Raw genomic sequence first — 25,513 nt, 5'->3', positions numbered from 1 at the left:
TAGAAGTAGTGCAGTAAGATCAAACATAAGAATATACATTTGCACTAGGATAAAAAATACAAAGTTAATGTTCTCTCACAAAAGGTTACATTAACATTTTGCTTACAACCAGAGACAGCAGTAGTATAATTTGGATTTATTACATGTGAGATAGAAGTACATGCTAATAATAAGAATAGGGAAGTACTGAAAATAGTAATATAAACTAGTAAAACCCTAGACAACACAGGCATTGTGAGGGATGGAATGAAGTAACCAAAATAATCACTAGTAGTAGAAATCTCAAAGCTACCTAGTGTTTGTTTCATCACCTGTCTCTTTCTCTTTCTCTTTCTCTTTCTCGGCTACATTCTTATTTTGTAAGGATTGGTCTCCACTTTCTGCCGCCACCTCTGTCTTGTGTTCTGGCTTCTTATTCTTATTTTGTAAGGATTGGTCTCCACTTTCTGCCGCCACCTCTATCTTGTGTTCTGGCTTCTTCAGCATCCGGCCAAGAAGATATGTTTTCTCTGCTTTAACACCTTTCTTGGGGTCATTTTCTCCATTATTATTATTATTATCCTCACCTCCTTCGGCTTCAGCATGAGATAATTGAGCTTCCTTGATCTCTTCCTCCGGAAGTGCTCCATACTTGTTTCTGTAAACATCGCATTCGCTTTCTAAAGCTTTGACTTCCTCCTCTAGTTTAGCAAGCATTTCATTGGTTGCTTGCAAGTTCTCTTGTTCATACTCTATCTGCTCCTCCATCATTCTTTGATACTGCAAAGCATCCATCTGTAATGCAGCCTTCTCTTCTTGCAGGCGGGTGATCATCGCCATGGCGTTCTTCGCAGCAATAGCCGAAGCATTCCTTTCTTCATCCAACTCCATGCAAAGAGCCATGAGTGATTTATGATCCATATGAACCTGCCTTTTAAGAAGCGAGTTGGGATCATCTCCTTCAGTTTGAGCAGTTGCCTCGTTAGAATCGCCAGCCTGTTCTGTCTTTTCCAGTAGCGATTTCCTAGTAGTCCATCTGGGGCTGGTGCTTGTAGAAGTTGAATCTGTTATTGGAACCCAGAAGAACCTACTCTGAGTAGATCCCTCTGCAACCTCAGTGGCGATTTCGGTTTTTTCCAGTGGTGATTTCTTGTAAGACAATTTAGGACTGTTGCTCGGAGAGTCTGAAATTGGGAGCCAAAAGAACTTGCCACCCTTTAAGAAAGTTGGGCTTCTTGGAGACTCACCAAAGAACTTGATACCCTTTGCAAAAGAGGGGGTTGTTTTGGGGGTGGTTTCACTGTTTCCTTCCTCACCTTCTGCCAATGGAGGCAAAGAGGTACTTTTTGCTTCTTCTCTTACTGTATAAATTTTGAAAAGAACGTTATCAAAGTAGGTATATGACTCCAAAGTGGCATCATTACTTCGAATGCAAGTAAATCATACAATAGCACCTTTAAGAGCAATTCCATTGCTCCGTTTCAGTTCAATTTCGTTTGGGAGTCATAAAATATGACCTCGGTATTTCTGATACCACAATGTCATAAATAATAATCAATTCATTATAAACTTTATATAAGGTGGCAAAATTTTGATTCTCCACCAAAGTGAAACCATCTCTCTAAAATGAGATTGGTCTCATTTCACCAATCATCTCCAATACAAAGTAAAATTTAAAACCGTTTCACTTCATGTACACGTCAAATTTTAAACTCCAAAAACACTCCATTGGAAACTTTAAAAACCTGAAACAGATAAAATTGTCTGCTAGAATTCCATGGTCAAACTGATGTAACATTATTGTTATTATTCCCATCAACTAATGACGTGTATCCCAAGAAATTTAATATACTTACATCTGATCTTTAGAGTTTTTCCACTGCCATCTTCATTCTCTGACAGAAGCCTGAGTGCTGCGGATCGGACATGAGGCGATTCAAGACCACTGGATTCCTCATTCTTTGATGTGGTGTTTGGATGAGCTCGCGGTGAGGCAGCCGGAGCTCGCAAGTGGGCACCTGAACTCTTCCCCTTTGAGACGGAAGACTTGGTTGATGTCGCTCCACAGCATGCACACTTGTGAATCCTGCCTTTCTCAAACTGCATGATCCCATCGTCCTTCAAGCTCAAGTGAACTTTTTGTCCATCTTCTACAAAGAATTCTAGATCCCTCTGAAGAATCCCTAGAAGAGACTTATATGTCTCTGAATCGGAATCCTTCCCGTTCGCGAATGAAAACAGGCACCTTTCGCACATCTTCCTTATATCAGTGATCTTCTTGTGTTGGGTGCAGAAAAACAAAGAAGAAATCTCTTTCTTGTGAGATTCACACCAACAATTGTTGTAATAAAAAGTTGGAGTTCTATGAGCTAGAATATGTGCCATTCTAGTGCACAACCAACATGGGATTTGCAATTCAAAATACACAGCTAATTCATTAGCAAAAAGTGCAATAAACCCATCAAGGAAAAGAAGAATTATCAACACCCATTCAAGCAATACATTCATCAAAAAGAGTGGCAGCTTTCCCAATTTTTGCTCAACAAAACGAGTAAATGGTTTAGTGGCCATGTTGGCTTTATTCTCTTTTTATTTTTTCTTTTAATGTTTCATGTAACAATGGTGGGTGACTGGGTGTTGTGACGGTTGAGGAGTTAGCAGAAATGGAACAAGAGAAGGAAGATCACATGACCTTCATTTTTTTTATTTTTTTCTTGTGCCCTTTTCACTTCCTGGCAGAGGAAAGAAGATAGAAAGATTTTTGATTTGATAACAAGTGAAGAATGTTTTGGGTGGTGGAACTAATTTTTGGCTAAGAAGAGAATGAAATAGAAGGGTGCATGGAGGGTGGTTAGTTAACGTTGACCTAAAATACCGGTAAGAATGGGGAAAAAAAGTTTTCTTATCTATTTTTTTTTTTTTTTGTGTGATTCATTGGTTTTCTTGGTTGAGTTTAGTTTGTTAGATTGGTTGCTTTAATTAGCAAGTTAGAGATCCTTCTCTACAATTCATTACTGTATTTGTACCCATTTATTACTTTTTTTCATCATTATTGTTAAACAAATAGTATTTTTCTTTTTTTATTGTTTACGTAAATTATGAATTCTATTCTTACTCATTTTACGGATATGTCTCTTCTCCAATCTCCACCGTGCTATTATAAAAAAAATAGAGTAATTATCCTTACCCAAATTAATTTTCAAGAATTTTACAAACGGATATTTTAGTCCTTAAGAAAAATTAATACATAGATTAATCTTCAAGGATTTACTTCGGCAGAGTAAATCAGTTTTTAATTTATTTTTCGGCAGAGTAATTATCCAAATCAATTTCCAAGAATTTTTCTCTGTCAGACATAACAGTCCCTCGTTCATTTTATTTTTATTATATTATTAACTTAGCTGTGAGTATGTGGACGATGACACTAGCATATTAATACATTCTTTTTGTTAGAAACAAATAAGGTGAATAATGATGCTTTGAAATACAAATTAAAACATTTTCTTTTAATACAAACATGTTTTTTAAAATAGGACATCTTTTGATTATATTAAATACAAAAATATCAAATAGTTTCAACCATAAATTTCTTATAGAATAATCTCTAATAATTTTATTATTATTATTATTATTGTTGTTGTTGTTGTTGTTGTTGTTGTTGTTGTTGTTGTTGTTGTTGTTGTTGTTAAGTGACTATATATATTATAAATACATACGTAAAAATTTAATGAATAAATTTATCATTATTTTTGTCCAAAAAATACAAAAATTATGGTACATTATTAGGCTCATTTTTTTTAATATTGGTTAGGATTTGGTGTAATGCTTCGTTATTGGATGTGGTGGTGTTTTGCATGTATCTGGGGGCTAACAATCCGCAGGGGGTAAATTGCGTTACCCAAATATTTTTTTTTAATAAAAAAAGACAATACAAGGGGCGTATTATTTTTTTGAAAATTTTAAAAAACAATACAAGGGGGCATATTGTATTAGTTTAATATTATAAACATAATACAAGAGGGACGTATTGTCAATACAAGAACAGCGTATTGCCAGAACGTAGGGGGCGTACTGTATTTTTTAGATTAAAAAATATACCTCGAGTATTATAAAAAGAAGAACGAATTTGTTGAGTGTGAGTGTAGTTTATTTCGTTGAGAGAGTAAGAGAAGAAAAATGGAGGAAAGTGTTAGTTTGAAAATATATTATAATGGCCAAATCTTTCCACAAACATCCGAAGGTGTGAGTTTTGTATGTGAAAATCCATATGATCTTGTTATTCCTTTTGGAATAACATATGAGGAATTTAAGAGTATACTTTGTCAATGTGTTGATAATCAAATATTAAAGAGGGTCACAAATATTTTTTATAGACAGCCTGTGTTAGTATTTGGTGGTTTTATTCAATTTCAAATAATGTATGTGGTTGACGATGCAAGTATGCAAGGGATGTTTTTGATCTACCAACAAACACGGGCACAAGTGTCAGTTATCGAGTTATATGTTGAGTTCGAAGAATTAGTTGAGGTTAATTTACCCGAACCTAACATCGACTGGATGGTTTATAACACTGAAAGTGAAGAGGAATTCGAAGGCACTTATCATATTGTTGGTCCAGTTGAAGATGTCGACGAAGATGATATCATAGTTGAGCCTGACGTTGCAGATGTGACAAATGCACTAACAAGCTAACATCTATCTAGATAGCCTTCTTTTATGCATGCTTTGGATCTAGACGTTATGAATGCACCAGAATTTTCTGAGTTTGTCAATGCAGGTAGGTAGTCTTCTATTTTTATTGTGATTAGTATTATAATAATTATTATTAGCCTTTATTATAATACGCATTATTATTATTATTATTATTATTATTATTATTATTATTATTATTATTATTATTTGTTGTTATTATTATTATTAATTTATTATTATTGTTATTATTATTAGTAATAGTAAGAATTATTTCTTGTTATGGCTGGTGTAGACCCTGTTGTTATTACGGATGGTGAATTTGTCATCAGCATAGAGTTTAGTTCTAGAGAAATTGTGATTGCAGCAATTAAAGATTATACCATTCGTTGGGGTGTGAATTATCGAGTGTGTGAATCTGAGCCAATCACATTTTATGCTAAGTGTGTACAATATGGAACAAATTGCAATTGGCTTATCAGGGCTAGTCTTATTAAGAGAAAGTTTTGTTGGGTTATAAGGCGGTACAATGGTAGTCACACATGCTCCAGGATAACAATCTCTCAAGATTATGCCAAGATAAACTCAGACATGATTGTAGAGGTTATAAAGCCATTGGTTGAAGTTGATCCATCTTTAGAGGTGAAATCTGTGATTACTGAAGTGCAATCGAAATTCAATTATACGATAAGTTACTACAAAGCATGGCTGGCTAAGCAAAAGGCAATTGCGAATATTTTTGGTGGTTGGGAAGCTTCTTGTGAAGCTTTGCTGTCGTGGTATAAAGCAATGGTACAAAAAGATCCATCAGCTACAGTCGAGATCGAAACTGCACCAGCTTACCAAGGGGATGAGGTGGTCCAGGATATTAGGATACTGACACGGGTGTTTTGGAGCTTTTACCCTTGCATTAGAGCATTTAGGAGTTGCAAACCAATCGTCCAAATAGATGGCACATATCTGTATGGCAAATACAAAGGAGCTCTCTTATTTGTAGTTTCTCAGGATGGCAATGGCAATATTGTGCCTCTTATATTTGCCGTTGTTGAGGGTAGACTTCTGATGCATGGCACTTCTTTCTTACTCATTTGCGCACACATGTGGTGACGCGGGATGGTATCGGGCTTATCTCTGATCGACACAACTCTATTACCTCAGCAATAACACGTAGTAACGGATCATGGGAGCCTCCGAGAGCTATCCGCATGTTTTGTGTTAGGCACATAGCATCCAACTTCTTAAGGAATTTTAAGGCACCGTATTTACAGAAGTTGATTGTAAATATGGGTACGTAAATTATAGTGAAATACTGATGTTAGTGTTATGTGGTGATACTTATTTTTTTTCTTGTTTTTTTTACAGGTTATTGTAGGATCGTGCGTGAATTTAATGTGCAGTATGCAAGATTATATGAGCGTGGTGAGCTTACACTCAATGGCTCGATCGGATCCCACGTTAGCAATATGCTTTGGAGTTCGATAATGGATACCGCTGGGGTATTAAAGGGGGCGCGAAATCTTCCAATTACATCACTTGTCAAGACAACTTTTTATAGGCTAAATGAGTTGTTCACTAGGAAGAGGGCTGAGGTTGAGACTCGACTGAATGCAGGACATGTATTCTCTGAATATGCAATCAACAAACTTCAATTAAATCAGGAGGCAGCGGGAAACATCCAAGTTAACATGTTTGATAGGCAGAACGAGGTCTTTGAGGTGCACGAGATGCCCAGAGGTTTAGAGTATGCGGTAAATCTCCATCAACGGCATTGTGATTGTGGTGAGTTTCAGACATATCGAATTCCTTGTCATCATGTCTTTGCGTGTTCTGCGAACCAACGACTTGATTGGCAACAATATGTTCATGACATATATAGGATGGAGGAGATAAAAAAGGTGTATAGAGCAAGGTTTAAGCCATTAGGGAACCCAGCAACATGGCCTATGTATCAAGGACCAAGGCACATACCTAATCCGCACTTAAAGCAAGTATCCAAAGGACGTCCCAAAATAACTCGCTTCTTGAATGAAATGGATATGCGTGATCTGCGTGGTCCTAGGCGTTGCAGGCTTTGTGGAGTCCAGGGTCATAGTCGAAGTAGATGCCCTCATCGTGCAGGGTCAAGTGCTAGTGGTGGTGCTCATAATTCGTAGGGTTTTTGGCATTTATTTACTTCTTGTATTGGATTATGTACTACATTATGAGTTAAATTAAACAAAACTACTATAGCAATCTTACCACAATAACAGCATTACAACAATAGGTGAACAACAAATATAAAGATTACTTGCTAAATGTCTTTTTCACAAATTTAGTACATTTTTTACTGCCTTTTTTATTGTGGAAGGGGTATATCTACTTGTGCTCCTACGTGTTGTGTCAATCCTCAAGTTATACCCCTTTGTACATCGGTAGTGTGGAAACTTCTCGCACCTTCCACCCCATCTATATCTTCCGCCGCAGCTGCATAACATGAACAACCACAAGATTAAATACACTAATATTAAATACACCAATATTAAATACACTATTACCATCGCTATCATCTTCACTGTCGTCCTCACCATCATTATCAGCCGCAGTCATTAGTGCTTGCACTTGAGGAAAATTAACATCATTACTATGACCAATCCTTCTAGCGACACTCTGGATCGAGTCAACAGACCTTCTAGACCCCGAGCATGGAGAGGGACTGCGACATCTTAGTCTCGAATCCACAGATGACCGACCCAGCGCAATTTGAGGTGATCCCTGACTATGCTGTGGTGCCTACTCGTTAACTGTAGGAGGTTGATGCTGGGATTGCTGCACTTGTAGCTGAGGGTCAAAGAACAAGTCATTTACCCATTGAGATGTCTCTATTTCAGCCACTTACTGATATAGCTGGCGGTTTGATGATTGTGCAGCTGTGTCTACATGCTGTGACATAAAAGGTCAATAATATCCCTGGTAGGGCGGCATGTGTAATGAGTGTGAGTCAGGGAACAACTGACTGAAGAACGATGGTCCAGGCTCAGGGTTTGGCTGTGTGTACGAGTACTGGTGTGGAAAGGAAGTTGGCAGTTGGTATGGGTGTATGATGGGCTATGGCTGTGGCTGTGGCTGTGGCTGTGACTGTGGTTGTGAAACATAACCAGTCAATCGCAGGTGAGCCCCATATGCTTCTGTATACCATTGCATATACCGATCAGATGCTTGATAGTGTAGTGCAGGATCACCAACCAGAACGAAACTCAAACGGTTTGTCCATCTCATAATGTATCCAGAATGCTCAACTCTCCAATCTTTGTTCTTTGGTCCAGTCAGAACCACGTTGTGAGATTCTGCAAGACGAGTAGCTTCTCTAGGAACTTCCTGTGCCAGACCGAATTGCCTCATCACCCGGTCTGATGCATGCCACTCAATGCCTTCAAACGATATTAGTGGCACAATTGCACTCCACATCAATCGATGCTGTAAAATGTCATTTGGAACTACAATATTTTCTATATGATCAAGACTGTACGGGTTTCACACAAACTGCAAAAACATTCCAAAACGACTGCATAAATACAAACACAAATATAATGCCAATATTAATAACAACACTGTTATATAAATACCCCAAAAAAACTAACTCCATCTGCAGGAATATCATCTAGTAAACAACTGGTGTGAGAAATGGTCCACTTTTGGTATCCGTGAAACTGCGAGCGCCAAAACATCCAGTTGAAATAAAATAAATCTCTAACACTCAGAACCAATATATGTTATATAATATAATTAAACAATACATAAGCGATAATATGTTGACATATGAAATAATTTTACCTGCATGCAAGCAGAAAACTAGGATGTGATCGCACCGGTGCTAGGAACGGTAACCGTTCTCAAGCCCATATACAAAGCAATGCCAATGGGCCATCCACCTCCTTGCAATCATAACGTGATGTCCGACATAATGCTCTATACAAATGTGCCAGGCAAGCGGATCCCCAGCTAAAGCCTCTAATGTCAGAAAAATTTCGGAGCAAAGGCAAGAACTTCCAGTGGATTGTCATTCCTGACTTGTTGCAAAATAAATTTGTGCCAAACAACAATAATAAGTGTATCTTGACGTACATTTATCTACCAAGTGCGGTGTCCAACTGCATGCGCCGCTTTAGGGTGCGGAACCATGCAAGCTTGACACTGCTTCCTTTATGATCAGCGGCAGTAGGTACAATACCAAATTGTGTCATGAATTCATTTTCGAGGCCATTAGTGCTGCTATCTGTAAATCCTGACACCGGCATACCATCTATCGGGAGTCCAAATATCATTACAACATCCTCTAAGGTTATCGTGCATTCACCATGTGGAAGATGAAACATATGAGTCTTTGGACGCGATCGCTCCATTAAGGCATTTATAAGTGCATTGTGCAAAACAAGTTTTCCAATTTGAGATATGCGTTAGAATCCACTATCTCGTAACTCGATCTCAACTCGGGAATCATATGAATCTTGGTTCAGATGTCTTGATTCTAAATTTCTTGAACTCTGAAACAAATAAAAAATTATAATTAACAATAGCAACAAAAAAAATAAACAAACATAAATAATAATAATAATAATAATAATAATAATACTAACTACGATAACAACAACAATAGTAACAAATATACAAACATAAAAATAATTAAATATGGTAGACGTTCAAAGTATTCAACAATGTGATTTTTAGGACGCGTAATGTCACGAACTATCTTCTATTTGTATTCTTTCTGAAACAAAAAACTATTATATTATGTAAACTATATCTAACATATATCCAGTATTTCTCTAACATTAAATAAATAAATAAAAGCATATTTAAATAATATTATATATAATATTTTCGGTTCTGTTTGAAATAAACAACATACTCCACTTTAATATTTATTCAACATAAATTTAATAATACATTAAATAAAATATATTCTGAACATTTAAACAATATATGGCATCAAATCTTATATTTTATATTTTTGTAAATAATATATGTAAACAATATATACTAATATATTATATTAAATATGTTTAACTTATTGTTAAATATATAAAATATATATTTAAATTTTAATATATGTTCGTATGTATTGTAGTATATATTTAAGTATTTAAATTCTTCTACAAAAATATATAATATAAGTGTAATAACCCGTGCTATACACGTGATAAAATTGAAATTATAATTTTAAATTATTCTATTAAAATTAATTTAAATTATAATAATTTAATTAATAAATAAATAATATAATGTGTATTGTTCGTGTTTTTTTAAATATAATATTAAATATATTAACTCGAATGTAGCTATTAAGTGTATAAAAATTATGTTTGAATTATGAATTCTCTAAATGAAATTATCCCGTTTAAAATTTTTAAATTATGGTTTCAATCATAAATTATAATTATGATTTAAAAAAATTTCTTTGATATAATATTACATTTTTTCTCCACTTTACTATTAATATATTGATATTACAAGTCTAAATTACAGTATTTTACTTAATCTTGACTGAAAAAGAAAATAGTTACGTGTTTCTATCATTTAATTTATTTAATACACCATGTGCTAACACTAACGGTATTTTTTTTAAAAAAAATATATTGATAAAAATAGATATAATATAATTACAAATATAACATAAATAAATAATGTAACACCCTAACTACCAAAGCTCACGCTTCCGGCTGCGTAACTCTGATAGCTCGGACATTACGACGACACTTATACTATTTAATACTAAAATATGAGCCTGTTTAAAACTTTAAACCGCAATACCGCTCCCAAAAATACTTTCATCCGATGACATACATCCATAAATACCATACAACTTACAAAAACTCATAAAGAGTACATCCATATATATACATACATATATATAAATAATATTACAAACATAATCCAATACAATTCCTATCCCTCTTACAGATTATATCAAGATAAAGGCGAGGGTACAATAAACCATAACTAAAACAATACAGAGCATCACAACAACAATTAAATAAGCTCTTCGTAACTTCTGCGCCCATATCCTGAAAGGGGAAAAATGTAGGGGGGGTGAGAACATCATCCTCGAAAGGGTTCTCAGTAGAGGGTTTTTGGGAATTACTGTAATAGGATACATAAAGATAATTGCACCAGTGATTAATAACCGTCTCATGCCTCTTTTCAAAAACAACAGTTTACAATGAAAGTAAAGTCGGAAATATTTTCGGAAAGAAGAACGGTTCAATTTTCAAAAACTCAAAAGCCTTTCAAAACGGTTTATCTATGCGGAACCAAAATAGTCTTTCATAATTTATTCCAAACCAGAAACACAAAGGTGAAATCAACCATCGGTTCACCTCATTCCAACCACGGCCCTAGGCCCAAATAATCCAACCAGCAACCAATCACCACAGTCCAACAGAGTCCCAGTAGCAAACACAAATAGAAGGATGCAAGCACAAACAAACAGTTATTACAAGTAGAGCAGTTAGCAATTAATCACATAGGCAAACCAAGTATAATATGCACACCCAACCAATGTCACACAAATGCATATGATGCATGCCTGTCCCTAGTGGCTGATGATATCATCTGTCGGTTATAGAGCCAACCCGACAAGTCCTGGTAGCTAACCATTGGACTGTCCCTCTGTCGTGCATCCCCAACTCGAGTTATACTCATCATAAACTTGATCATAATCATGATCCATATCCATCACCCTCACTGGTGAATATATACGGGGGCGAGCTCATCCGGGACTTTCACAGTGCTCGGCCACACTTACGACATAGGGTCAACAGAGTATCAAGTCTCAACCTGGAGCACGTGGTGGCTAGCCACTGCTACTACCCAGGGAAACTCGTATCTCAGATAGTGGAAGTGCAACATTTACATTTATCAATGATTCAGCATAAACATGCATTCAATCTCATCCATGGATCAACATCCATCTCAGCCATCCGGCTCACGGTTCAGTCCAGAACCAGCCAATACTCATATCATACACAGCCATTCCGGCTCACGGTTCAATCCAGAACCAACCAATATGTATAATCATACACAGCCATTCCGGCTCACAACAAAACAGCACTTCCACCATTCAACATCATTAAATTCATAAAGTCGGCATTTAAGCCATAAATCATTTTCTCAATTCATTTCACTTTGAAATCGAGTTTCAACTCTTTTCAGCCCTGGCTTTAGAAATCTCATTTCTCAAATCATCTCAGGCTCATAAGCCGAATTTACTCAAAGTGAGTTCCCTTTTTAAAACAAAGCCACTCTCGGCATTCTCTTTCCAAAACTTCCAAAACCATGGCAAGTTAAGGATTTGTTTCACAGTATTCAAAATCATCCATCCAACGATGGGATTTTATAACAAAAGTTTTTCGGCAGAGTCCCAAGTCTTTAGGGAAGGTCATCTTACATCAATTCTTTAAAACTCATTGAAACTCTTAAAATCATAGATTCTCGGTTCAAGTAAATAAAACTGAATTTATTATGAAACTGAACCATACGAAATCACAAGTTCCAACCCGGTCCAAAAATCAACTCATTTGAAACGGAACCGGTTTATTTGAATCAAACCGCTTTCAGATTTCTTTTTGGAACCCATTTTTCCAACTCTTTTAAAATGCCTCAAACTTGATTACTCAATCAAAAATCTAGGTTCCTTTAAAATCACTAAAAAACTCCTTTTTATATTGAAATCGATGTTATAGCATCATTCTTTCCTTCAGTGATTCAAACGGTAAACATAGTTCAGTTCTAAATAAACCGAACTCAACGTATAAGGTTCATCAAATAAATTAAGCTGGAAAGCATAATTATCCTCTTAATAAATCAAATAATACAATTTCTCAAATCCAAATCTTTTAAATAACCTTTCAAACAAGACTTAGATTTTATAGAAATTTCGGCAGCACCTCCCCTAAAACTTGGACTTTTGCCACCCGGTTCGGGTCCCAACTAAACCGTTTTCTCATTCCTTTTCAACAGCTCAAACCAGAAATCAATTTAACAACAAGCTAAATCCAACAGTTGCCTCAGTGGCATATCTCAAGAAAATCATTTCAAAATCAACTCAATATCAACCAATTTAACTCATTTCCAAATCTTTAAAGAATCGGTTCACTAACAAATCATTTATCAAAACCAAATTAATTAAAGTAACCCAGGCTGGATTTCAAGAGTATTCTATCTTTCACATCATCAAATAATTGACTCAATTCAAACCAATCCTCAACGGATTAAACTCATTTCAAATATTTAAAGAATCAACTCCAAACATTACATTTCACAAGCCACACAACAATTCAGCCAATCCAACATCCATAATCGTTCGAGTCAATCAAATAATACATAAGGCAGATACAATCACTAATTACACCATATCTCACATCAGTACCCATATGTAATAATTCCAACAATAAACTGTAGTTTTTGGAAAGCGCCCCTACCTCGAAACGCAAAACCATAGCCCAAACGCGTCACAAAATCCTTTCCGCCTTGACCCGAGATCAACAATCAAAATCCCGTCAGCCAAAACCTCGGCTCCACGCCACTTTCGCAACAGTCTCAACAACTCTAATCGCAACATATAACAACTGAAACTCAATCGTATAGCAATTAACGTCACAAACCTCAGCGTGAGATTACAGAACAGTAACAAAAGGGCTTTCAAATCGAAACGCTTACCGAACCGAAGAAGGAACGACTGAACCGAAACAGCAGCGGTCTCCGAACCGGTTCGGCAGCATCCCGACAGCCATCTCAAGTTGCAGCGGCGACCGGACTCCGGCAATGGTGCCTGAAACCAACATGCCGCGACAATAAGACTCCCATAATCTCACAAGAAATGAAAACCAAGTTTGAAACCCTTACCGGCATACTTTTCCGGCGACGGCAGCAAGGTTTTCCGGCGGCCAGAACAATGATAACGCCACTAACCAAAACAGAGCAGGATCTAAATAAGCGGCAAAACCTTGGAACAGTTCCGGCTAGCTCCATTAGCGGCGGCCTGGACCCTTTTCTGACGGCGACAATTCCAACCGAGGCGGCGCCGGCGACGCAAGCACGGCTGGGCATGGTGGTTGAACCCCCAGCTCAGCCTCAGATCTCTCTGTCTCTCCTGTTCGGTGTGACTGGACGGCCTCCTCCTCAACGGCACGACGGCAGAGCAAACCAGACTGGCGACGGCAGAGGTCACGGCGCGTTCGGCGGTGACGCGGGATGGAGGTGCCGGCGACAGCGGCGACTTCACCTTCTCCGCGCTCGCTCCTCCTTCTCCATCGGTGGTTATGGCTCGCGCTCTCTTCAGGTCGCGGTTCTGCCTCTGATGCTGCGCAAGGATGATCGGCGACGGCACGAGCTCCTCGCGCGACGAATCGGCACAGTGACGGGCTCGGCGGCTGCGTTGGCCTCCTCCCCTCTCGGATCTCTCTCTTACTCGGACTAGATCGGCGGCTTCATGGTGGCGACGGCAAGGAGGCTCGCGACGGTGACAAGGACGCGTGGACTGCCGCGGCGGCGCGACGCGGTGAGGGCGACGGCGGCACTGTGAGCTCCTTTCCCTCTCCACGCCGGCGAACCTTCCTTCTTCCTTCCCTCTCAATTCGTTCCCTACTCCTGTTTCTTTCTTTCTTTCAAGCAGCTTGCAGCTGCTGCTGCTGCATTAGGTACTCTAGGTGTACCGGGTCAGGGGAACCGGGTAGGGTTTTTAGGGTTAGGGTTTCTCTTTCAAAATTAGGGTTAGGGGCATTTTGGTAATTTCAAATAAAAATAGGGATATTATAGTAATTAGAAATAAATTCTAATCCATTAATAATAATGTATAAAAATACTATTTGCTCATCAATTTCATAAATTATTTTCAATAAAATGTCCCAACCAAATAATTAGAAATAATATACTCAATTTCTTCATTTTCCAAAATAGCAGTATTAATATTTAAAATATTACTTATTTAATCCAAATCATATAGAAATCCTTATTATTTCGCAACTACCAACTTTATAATTTGAATATAGAAAATAATCCAATAGTTGTAAAATTGGATAATAAATCATAACTTATCTCAAATTCAATAAATCACAACTTGCCTTAATTATCTTTAATAAAATGATTTCCGAAATTAAGGCTATAAATAACTATATGATTTGAGACTTGATCATAATAAGACTTTTCAAAGATTCTGGGTCTTACAAATAAAACATATAAATAAATGCAAAACCAATATGTTTACCAATGTCTTTGTTAAATTTTATAAATTAAAGAATAAATTATGTATTCGGTTGTTCGGTGATCACATAAATGATCAAGTAATTAGATTGTAAATTGATCTCATAGTGTACATCTTATTGTTTTCTCATTTTTGAATGAAAGCGAGAATTAAGAGAGTAAGTAGTAATACATAAAGATAAAAAAATTGCACCACAACACATAATTATTACCAAAAGAAATATTCATATTAAAATATTAAAATTTTATATACTGCAAATCATGAAGATCAATCATAATGTACTGATCACTTCTCTCTATTTTTGACCATAATATAAGTTTTTCTTTTCCAGTCAAGAGTCCAATAACATCTAATTGAAAAAAATTGAATTAAAAGCACCAAATTAAGGATAAATGAGTGAATAATATAAGAAATTATAACTTCGTACATGTATAAAATAAAGAGAATTTACTGATTTATTTTATGTTAAACGATAAAATTAACAATAGTATATTAATAAAAGGATATACCTTTAAAAAAAGGTACAATACAATTTCAAATATTTTCATAAACAAACTGTTAAAATTTTTGTTGTCAATAAAATGATGCTATTATACAATTTTTTTAGCAAAATTTAAAATCAAAAGGAAAATAATTGTGTGAGTTAATATAAATTAATTACGTACCAAATAAGTAGAATCATTCATTTGTTTGTTTCAATATATCAGTATGGGCAAGCAAATTAAAATGATTATCTGGAATTTTACGATCATCGACGGTATGTACTATACGTGACTCATTCTTAAAAGATATTTTACACGTGTGTACAGTCAAAAGATATATTCCGCTTGATTTTTCAATCTCAAAATTTGAGAAGATATAGACCTTCCTTTCTACCAATTCATTCTCAAATATTTTTATCAAATAATTCTTCATTGAACAATGAATTTTATCGTACTACAAAATAAATTAAATATAAAAGCTATTAGCATTTACAAAGCTATTAAAAAGAATTGTCTTTGACTTGTGAAATGGTGTACTTATAAAATTAACTTAAAATATGAACTACAAATATTTATAAGAATTAATTTTGATGCGTTGACAGTGTAAAGTAGTTTTACATATGCATCTAATTACGTAATGACACATCAATAAAAATAAATACCTTTCACATTGACCGTGTGAATGGTCATCCAAAAGAACGGATATGATTGTACGACTGTATAAAACGCTTTACACTGTCAGTGCATCGAAATTAAACTCTATTTATAAATTGAACTTAGCATTACTTGAAAAAATTTAGTAAATGAATCAACTAATCTTATCATCTATTAGAACTATTTTTATGTAAACCGTCTTGCTCTTGTCAAACTTGGATGGGACTTTCTATAGCCTTATAATTCTTGTCTTTATTTTTCATATTTTCTCTTCGTATAATCTACTATAGGTGATACTATTGATATGATCGTAGTCAATAGTCATTAAGTATGGAAAAAAATAGAATAAAGATTATATCAAAATTATAAATTTTTTAAATGATAAACATGAAAAGAAAATTTACTATTGCTTATTATATATATTAATATGTCAATAATTTTAAAAATATACTAATAATACTAATAGTTTAAGGATAATTGTACTACAGTTATAATAAATTTAGTTATTACTCTAAATAAATAAAATAAATAATATATTTGAAAACTAAAGAAAAAAAGATTAGCGGTAATTATGTTTGAAAGGTTTCTATATTTTTTTTTGTTTGTCATTCTTTCACCGCAATATTAGATCAAGAAAACTCTAAATTTAAAATATAATAATAAATATGTCATGTGATAGAAAAATAATAAGCTAAATATATATATATATATATATATTTGATATTGTCCAAAATTAAATTAAAATTATGTTCAAAGTCTTAATACTGTAATTGAGGTATAATTAATACCTAAAATTTTAATAATTAAATACCTAAAATAAGTTAATTAAATAACAACAATTAATATCTAAAATATTGAAAAGGAATTCTTAATAAATGTGAGAAATATAAATAAAAAATTAATAAATAATATTAGTATTTAAATGAAAGAATTGATAATGAATAATAATTATAAGAAAAAATAATATTTTTATTTTGGAAAAAAATATATGAGAAATTGTTTAATAATCTATGTCATGTACATGATAATAAATTGTTCAATAATTCGTACTATACACGTGATAAGGTTGAAATTATAATTTTAAATTATTTTATTGAAATTATTTTGATTGTAGTAATTTGATTAATAAAAAAGTAACATGTTATGCATTCATTTTTTCTTAATCTAGTGTTATGTGTATCAACTCTAATATAGTTATTAATAGTTTTTGTTAATATATTTTTCTTTCTAAATTTATGATTTAAAATAACAATTGTAAATATTAATAATTAAACAAATTATTATATTATAATTATTTACATTTTATTCCCAAAATTAAAAACATACTATTTATTTTTTATTTAATGATTTTTTTTGTTTATACTACCAATATATATTGATCGATTAGTTAATAATTTTTTTTCGTAGGACATATTTATTTATTTTATTTAAATAATTTTAAATCTTTCCTTATTTAAGTATACATATATATTAAGTCATATATTTTAATTATTTTTTTTATTTTTTGATTATAAATATTTTTTTAGCCTACAATCATTTAATAATTTTGTTATTCCATTAATACCATCATACGCATAATAATATTCATAAATCATACTAATTTTCGTATTTATTTATATGTATATATATCAATTGTTTAGTTAATATTATTTTTGTTTTTAGAATATATTTATTTTGTTAAATAATTCTAAATACTTCTTTATGTAGTTTATATATATATATATATATATATATATATATTTATTAATTATATTTAAATATATTTAAATCAAATATATTAATTATTTTCTGATCATGATTAATATTTTTTTGAGCCTACAATTATTCGATAATTTTTTTTATTCTTTATTATTAATGTCATCATATGTGTAATTTTTATAAATTATAATATTTTTTTTATTTATCTATACATATATAATAATTTTGTTAAATAATTTTAAATATTTGTTTATTTATATATATTAATTGTACATATAAAAATTTAAGTCACATATATTAATTATTTTTTTGTTATAATATATATATATTATCTTTTATTCTACAATCGAGTAATAATTTTTTATTTTTATATCCATTCATATTCTCCAATCCCTTTTTATATGCGTGATTAACAATTTTTTTTAAACGGTGATATTTTAAATTTTTTCACGTATTTTTATATATTAGCAAGAAAGCACTCTTTTTCCTTTTTCACGCCTTAATCTTAATTAATCAATCTTGTATCCACACAATATAATTAAACTTTTAATCATTCTAATCTATTGATGAATTATATTTCTCTTAATAATTGCATTACTAATCTGAAATAAAAAAAAGGTGATACATATATCTAAAAAAGAAGAAAACTTAAAAATAAAAAAATTCATATTAAAAAGTTTAAAAATAACATATCCAAAAAAATAATAATAATATATAAATTGAGACAACAATTTAAATTTTTCTAAAACTAATTTAATCAAATAATACGAACATTAGAACTAAATTATTTAAATAATATTTAATCTATTCCACTACTAGAAATCGGGCTTTTTCGGACAAAAATTTTAAACGAAATTTATTCCGTCCGAATGACTTTTTCATTTCGGATAAATTTGAGACAAATGTTGAACAATTTTTAGTGGAGATATTGAAATAATATATTCTGTCCTAAATTTGTCTAAATTTTGTCCCAAATTTTGGCGCCAAATTTTTTTTAGATGGCGCCAAAAATTTCATACAGATTAGCAACACATTTTGGACAAAAACTATAATTCGTCCGTATTCCATCTGAATATGCGCAATAACTTCAGACGGATTTGGGACGCATTTTGAAAAATGTTAATTCTATCCCAAATTTGTCTATAATTAGTCTTAAATGCTTTTACTATAACTAACCCTTCGAAGTAGACAAAATTTTTTCCCACAAATTTGAGACAAAAATAGCATCATTTGTAAATTCCGTTTGAAAGTTCATCAATTTTCAAATAGATTTCAAATATTTATTAAAAACTTTTAAAATTTAGTATAAAAATATTATTTATATTTTAAATTAGTCTATGATTTGTCCCAAATATTTTTACTATTCTAAAATAAAGTTTTTTTTCCTAAAATAACCTTAATTATATATAACTTATAAAAAGGTACGGTTTTTGTTTGCACCTTTCAACTCCAAAACCTCTTGTTCAAAATATGCAATAATCATCATACCAATTAACATCTTATTTATTATTATACATATTTTTTAAAATTGGATTAATAGGTACGTTAGCGATTATTTATGCAGGCTTTTTTTATATAAATAAGTAAATAAAAAAATTAATTCTCATAATACGCATGCAGAGAAAGCTTTACAAAAATGCGCAGGCCATTGTTCGCAAAGCACCCGCGAAATAGATTTAGTGTCATCATCTCAGGAGAGGCGCACACGAATTGGAACTTCTGGTGGGGGAAGTCATTTTGTGCTGGCGCCAACGAAATGGGTACTTTTGGTGGGGTTACCATGAAATTTAATTGGTTTATTTTTAAAATATATTTTTAAATATTTTAAAAAATAAAAAAATCATTTAATTTTTTATTAAGTTAATAATTTATTTTTATATAATATCAAATATGAAGTAAATTACAATCTTAAAATAATTAATTGAATCATTATAGATCAACCATTAAAATATAAGACTAGTAAATTATTATTCACCGTAACTCTTTTAATTCAGGTAGTACGTACTCAGTACTAAATAAAAAAATTTTAACAAATATACTTATTCAATCCTAAATTTTAGAACTAAATTGACTATATTAGTTTTCTTTTTCTATCATTGTATATTATGTTTGACTTTTTTATATACTCTATCTTCTTTTTTTTTATTCTTTTATTTTTATTATACTTAATATTAAATTTCTCATACAAATTTTTATAAACCATCTTATATTTAATTTTGATTTTTTTAGTTACCTCATATTATTTTTAATTTATTCTTTTAATTATTTACGTTATAATAATTCAAATTTTAATTTTTTAACAAATTTAAGATAAAGTGTATCAAAGAATTACATATATAAAAATTTTAAAAATAAATTAGAAGAGTGCTAGGGGTCAGCAGATTTTGTGATTTGTAACCATCAATTAGTCATCAGTAGTGTTTTTAATAGTGTAAGATTACATCTAATGGTGGACAATTACTCATTTTTCCTTTAATGATTAAATGCTGGCCAAATTTTAATAAAAGTGCTAGTTCCTAGACTTTCTCAATAAATTATATCCAATCTTCTAAAAAAAATAGTAAAAATAAAATATAATAAAAAAATCACGTAAAATAAAAAAGTCATATACTTTTTCATAAGATTGTAGTATATTAAAAATTTAAAAAAATACAAATAAATACATTTCTTAGTGGACTTTTTCATACTATTCATTTTGATCTTCATCCTCATTGTTCTCGTCGTCGTCCTCATCTTCGTTCTCATCCTCATCCATATCTTCGTCTTCATCCCCAAGTGGCTCATTATCATCATCATCATCATCATCATCATCATCATCATCATCATCTTCTTCTTCTTCATATCTTGTACTATTGGTATCCAGTAAATCAACAGTAATGTCAATATCATTTGAGATATGATTGTTAGATTGATTTGTGCCATCTTCTTGATATGCAAAATCCTCCGTTGTTTCAATCTCAATCTCACCTCTTGCTTTAGTCTTGAATACAAACCACCATTCTGCTTTTTCCTTGGTGTTGCTCATTGGATGAGGTGCAAAATATACTTGAATTGCTTTATGTGCAATGATAAACGGATCATATTTACCATATCGTCGATTCTTTCGAATCTGTATGATTCCATACTCTTTGTTTACCTTTGTTCCTTTGCCAATTGTGGGATCAAACCATTCACATTTAAATAGTACAACTCTTTTTAGTGGTAGCCCAGTATACTCAACTTGAATAATTTCATTAAGCTGGCCATAGAAATCATTTTCATATTCACCATAACCTGTGCCTTTGACACATATTCCATAATTCTGAGTTGACTTTCCACTTGAGTGAGATCTTGTGTGAAACTTGAAGCCATTGACTTTGTAGATAGGCCAACATTTAACAATTCTTAAAGGACCCCATGCCAAGGAATGAATATTCGAATCTGTCACATTATTTAAAGGATCATGAACCTGTATTAAATAAGAACCAATAAGTTAGAATATAATATGTCATCTACCAAAAATTGTGTGTACAATAAGACTATCATATCATGTTGACTTACATAATTTTTAAACCATTTTGCAAACTCCGCTTCAATAAATTGATCAACTTGTTCATCACTTAAAGTTATATGATCTTGGCGTATGAAATCCACAAAGATCCTATAGTACATAAATTTCAAATAAATTAAAATTATTAATATAAGAAAATATTATTAATAGTAAGAATATATATAGAAAGATAAATACTCACTCAATATATGGCTTAATTTCATCACAGTTTATTAGTATATGATTCATGGCTGCACTGAATTCTTTGTCATCTAAATAACGAGTTTTGCATTCACCAGCAAAACAACCAGGCAAATTAAAAATAGACAAATTTTGCTCAACTGAATCATCACCTTCATCATTTTGCTTTGCGTCGATGCTAGTTTGGTTAAAATAGTACTCACAAAAGTAAGAAATCTCCTCAATTAGGTATGATTCAACGATAGATCCTTCAACATGTGCTTTGTTCTTGACCTTTTTCTTAAGATGATGGAGAAACCTATCATGAAAAAATTCATAACAAAAATCAAATAACAAATAGTTGACCTAATAAAACAGTAAAAAGAAATTTGAGAGTAAATATAGAGGTGTAAATAAGGTACCTCTCAAAAGGATACATCCATCTATATTGCACAGGACCACCAAGCAATGCTTCAAATGGCAAATGAATAGGTAGATGTTCCATTGAGTCAAAAAATCCAGGAGGAAAAATACGTTCTAGCTTGCATAGCACAATTGGAATATTTTCTTCTAGCTTATTTAGAACATCTTCTCGTAACGATGTTGAGCACAAATCTCGAAAGAATTGACTTAACTCTGTTATTGGCTTCCATATCTGCTCTGGCAATGAACTAAAAGCAATTGGCAGTAAACGTTCCATAAATATATGACAATCATGACTTTTCATTCCATATAACTTGCCCTCCTTCATGTCAACACATCTCCCTAAATTTGAAACATACCCATCAGGCATCCTTAACTCTTTCACCCATTCACATATTGCCCTCTTTTGCTGGAGGGTAAATGTGTAGTTTGCTTTGGGTTTTATAATTTTACCTCCACTTTGTTCTGGCAGTTCTAAATTTTTTCGCTTGCAGTATAATGACAGATCCATTCTAGCCTTTACATTATCTTTAGTCTTCTCTTTGATGTCCATGACAGTATTGAATATATTATCAAATACGTTCTTCTCAATATGCATTACATCAAGGTTATGACGGATTAAATTATGACGCCAATAAGGTAAATCCCAAAATATGCTTCTTTTGGTCCAATTATGCGTACTTCCATATCCTTCTATCTCAAGTTGCTCAACATCACTTATCTTATCATAATTCTGAACTATATACCATATTTGATCTCCAGTCAATCTTGGAGGAGGTTCTGATCTCTCAATTCTATTCTTATAGAATGCATCCTTGTTTCTTCTAAACATGTGATTATTTGGCAAGAATTGTCTGTGGCAGTCAAACCATGATGGCTTTCCCCCATTTTTTAATTGGAATGCCTTGGTTCGTTCCATACAGTATGGGCATGCTAGCCTGCCTGCTGTCATCCATCCAGACAACATTCCATATGCAGGAAAATCATTAATAGTCCACAACAATGCAGCTCGCATTACAAAATTTGACTTGGAATGAATATCATAAGTTAAAACGCCATCTTTCCATAGTAGTTTTAGCTCATCAATCAAGGGCTGCAGGTATACATCAATCCTGGTTTTGGGATTACGAGGACCAGGGATAATCATGGATAAAAACATGTAAGGAGTTTTCATGCACATAGAAGGAGGCAGGTTATACGGAGTGACAATTATTGGCCAACATGAATATTGTTTACCGGATTTACCAAAAGGGGTGAATCCATCAGCACATAATCCTAGTCTGACATTGCGTGGTTCTTGAGAAAATTGTGGATGTTTTCTATCAAAATACTTCCATGCTTTTGAATCTGATGGATGCTCAAGAACTCCTTTAAACTCGTGATCAAAATGCCATCGCATGTGAGATGCTGTATTCATTGAAGCATAAAGTCTTCTTAAACGAGGTATAAGTGGTAAATAGTGCATTCGTTTCAAAGGAACTTGTTTACCCTTTTTACCTATCTTGTACCTTGGAGAATGACAAAATTTACATTCCTTTCGTAGTATATCATCCTCCTTGTAATACAGCATACAACCATTAATGCAACAATCAATTTTATTGCTTTCCATGCCAAGTTTCGATACTAGCTTCTTTGCTTCATAAAAATTGGAGACAAGTAAGTTATCCTTCGGCATCACTTCTTTCATAGCTTTCACGAAATCATCAAAGATTTGTTGAGATACATTCCCTTTAGCTTTTATACTCAACATTTTAACTGCCATTGATAATTCTGAATGATCAATACATCCCTCAAATAATGGGCGCTGAGCAGACTGTAATAAATCATAAAATTTTTTAGCTTCTGCATTCGGAGGCTCCTCCATGTTTTCTTCAAATTGACTCATAAATTCTGGTCCAGCAGCATCAACCACCATAGATTCATACGAATTTCTTATTGGCATATTAGCATGCGGAGAAGAACATGTATCTTCTTGATTATTATCTTGATCTAAATTCAAATGCAAAGGACTCTCTCCATGTGAATCCCAACACCAGTATCTTGGCATGAAACCATATTTATATAAATCTAATGAAACCTCATCCGGAGTTAAGAAAATCTTATTTTTATGTTTGTTGTAAGGACATCTAAGTACACTGCCTTCAAGTACAAATTGAGGTTGTTTTGTAACTGTATCAATAAAATTTCGAACGCCATTGACAAATTCCTGTCGTAATCCTCCTCGATTTGGCAAATTTCTATTGTACATCCACTTTCGATGTTCTGAAATTTCCATATCTACATATAAAGTATATTAAAAATTAGATTAATTAAATTATATTTTTATGAGATAACCAACTATGAGTATAATTAATTTAATGTTACAAAATTATAATATTATATTTTGATAAATAATAAATCATCTAAAAAATATGTACCACACTTCACCGATAATTCATATTACTATTAAAAAATTAGTATATCATACTATTAAAATGAACTATTTCACTATAATTTTTTAGGAAAAAAACTTAAATGTATGTGTTGAAATTTATAATATGAAAAAATGATAATAATAAATAAAATATATACTAATTTTAAAAACACAAGATAAAAATTACACAAAGTCAAATAAAATAATAATATTATTCTATAAAAAAATATATATCGATAATAATGATAAAAAAATTTATATCAACAATGAATAATAAAAATTCATGTAAAAAATTATAAAAATATACTTCAGTGAACATAAAAAAATTCCAAAAATTTTAAAAAATACAAAAATATAAAAATAAACTTGCAAAGATCTTATCCATTTTTATTAAAATTAAATCAGATCGACCGCTTCGACAAAAAAATCAGTCAAATCCAAAAAAATCGGTCAAATTCGATAAAGTCGGTCTGACCGCACCGTATGAAGTTTAAAATTTCTCAAAATGTGTGAATTGGGTTCGAACCCTTGTCATTTACAATAAAAATATCTTTTTATGCCACTAAGCTGATTTAACTCTCATTAATGTATATGCAAATTATAATATATATATATATATATATATATATTTTATCATATAGTTTACTTCTACTTAATTTATTTTAATTTTAATTATAAACTCATTCATTCTTAAATTAATTATATTTTTATTTAATAATAATTATAAATTCACTTATTTTTTTTAATAATGATATAATATCTATTAATATCATTTTTGAGACAATTACTTGTAGTATATAATAGATATAAACTAATAAATAAATTATTAAAATTTAAAAATAATAGTTATTTTAATATAAAAATAAAATACAAATATTTATAATAGAATAAAATTAACAAAATATTTATTATTTCTGTTCTATATTGTTTTAAATTAGCTAAATATTTTTAAAATATTAGTAAAAATATGTATTTTAAAAAAATTTTTTTTATTACATTACTTTTTCAAATTGTTCAATCATAAAATTTCAAAGAGATCTACTGGAACCTTACTAAATCATACGGTATTATAAATCTCATCGTTTTGAATATGACTGTTCATTGTTTCAAGTTTTTAACGTTATCTAATTTAAAACTTAAAAAGTATTCCATTCTTATGGCTGTGTTTGTTTATAGAGACAGGACATGATATGATACTGAGACAGAGACAATAGGATGGAGATACTAAA

At 32.0% G+C, this 25,513-nt stretch overlaps 4 protein-coding genes across 5 annotated transcripts; 1 reads left to right on the top strand and 3 right to left on the bottom strand.

Annotated features, from left to right (window-relative positions):
* Positions 1-288: 288 nt before the first annotated feature.
* Positions 289-2,928, bottom strand: LOC107611024 (putative myosin-binding protein 5). Its single transcript, XM_016312994.3, has 2 exons — positions 1,836-2,928; positions 289-1,340 (listed from the first exon to the last, which is right to left on the bottom strand). Exons 1-2 carry the CDS (start codon positions 2,548-2,550, stop codon positions 289-291), a joined length of 1,767 nt encoding a protein of 588 aa, XP_016168480.1. The 5' UTR covers positions 2,551-2,928.
* A 1,791-nt stretch (positions 2,929-4,719) lies between these two features.
* Positions 4,720-6,821, top strand: LOC148578145 (uncharacterized). The gene is made up of 3 exons (XM_088502974.1): positions 4,720-4,756; positions 4,964-5,719; positions 6,031-6,821. The coding sequence occupies exons 1-3, from the start codon at positions 4,720-4,722 to the stop codon at positions 6,819-6,821; spliced, it is 1,584 nt and encodes a 527-aa protein (XP_088359100.1).
* A 6,809-nt stretch (positions 6,822-13,630) lies between these two features.
* LOC107606583 (uncharacterized) lies at positions 13,631-15,180 on the bottom strand. The gene is made up of 2 exons (XM_088502973.1): positions 15,158-15,180; positions 13,631-14,333 (listed from the first exon to the last, which is right to left on the bottom strand). Exons 1-2 carry the CDS (start codon positions 15,178-15,180, stop codon positions 13,631-13,633), a joined length of 726 nt encoding a protein of 241 aa, XP_088359099.1.
* Positions 15,181-20,425: 5,245 nt separating this feature from the next.
* On the bottom strand, positions 20,426-24,146 carry LOC148578144 (uncharacterized). 2 transcript variants are annotated; one of them, XM_088499242.1, is made up of 5 exons: positions 21,871-24,146; positions 21,673-21,767; positions 21,471-21,540; positions 21,280-21,379; positions 20,426-21,187 (listed from the first exon to the last, which is right to left on the bottom strand). In XM_088499242.1, exons 1-5 carry the CDS (start codon positions 24,144-24,146, stop codon positions 20,426-20,428), a joined length of 3,303 nt encoding a protein of 1,100 aa, XP_088355368.1. The 2 variants fall into 2 exon arrangements, with proteins under 2 accessions (XP_088355368.1, XP_088355364.1); XM_088499238.1 differs by having other exon boundaries at positions 21,471-21,767.
* Positions 24,147-25,513: the final 1,367 nt, after the last annotated feature.

The sequence above is a fragment of the Arachis ipaensis genome, chromosome B1 (assembly GCF_059453495.1).
Source record: "Arachis ipaensis isolate K30076 ecotype BB chromosome B1, ASM5945349v1, whole genome shotgun sequence".
Taxonomy (NCBI): domain Eukaryota; kingdom Viridiplantae; phylum Streptophyta; class Magnoliopsida; order Fabales; family Fabaceae; genus Arachis; species Arachis ipaensis.
The sequence above is the reverse complement of the archived record's forward strand: the minus strand, read 5'-3'. Positions and strand labels throughout refer to the sequence as shown.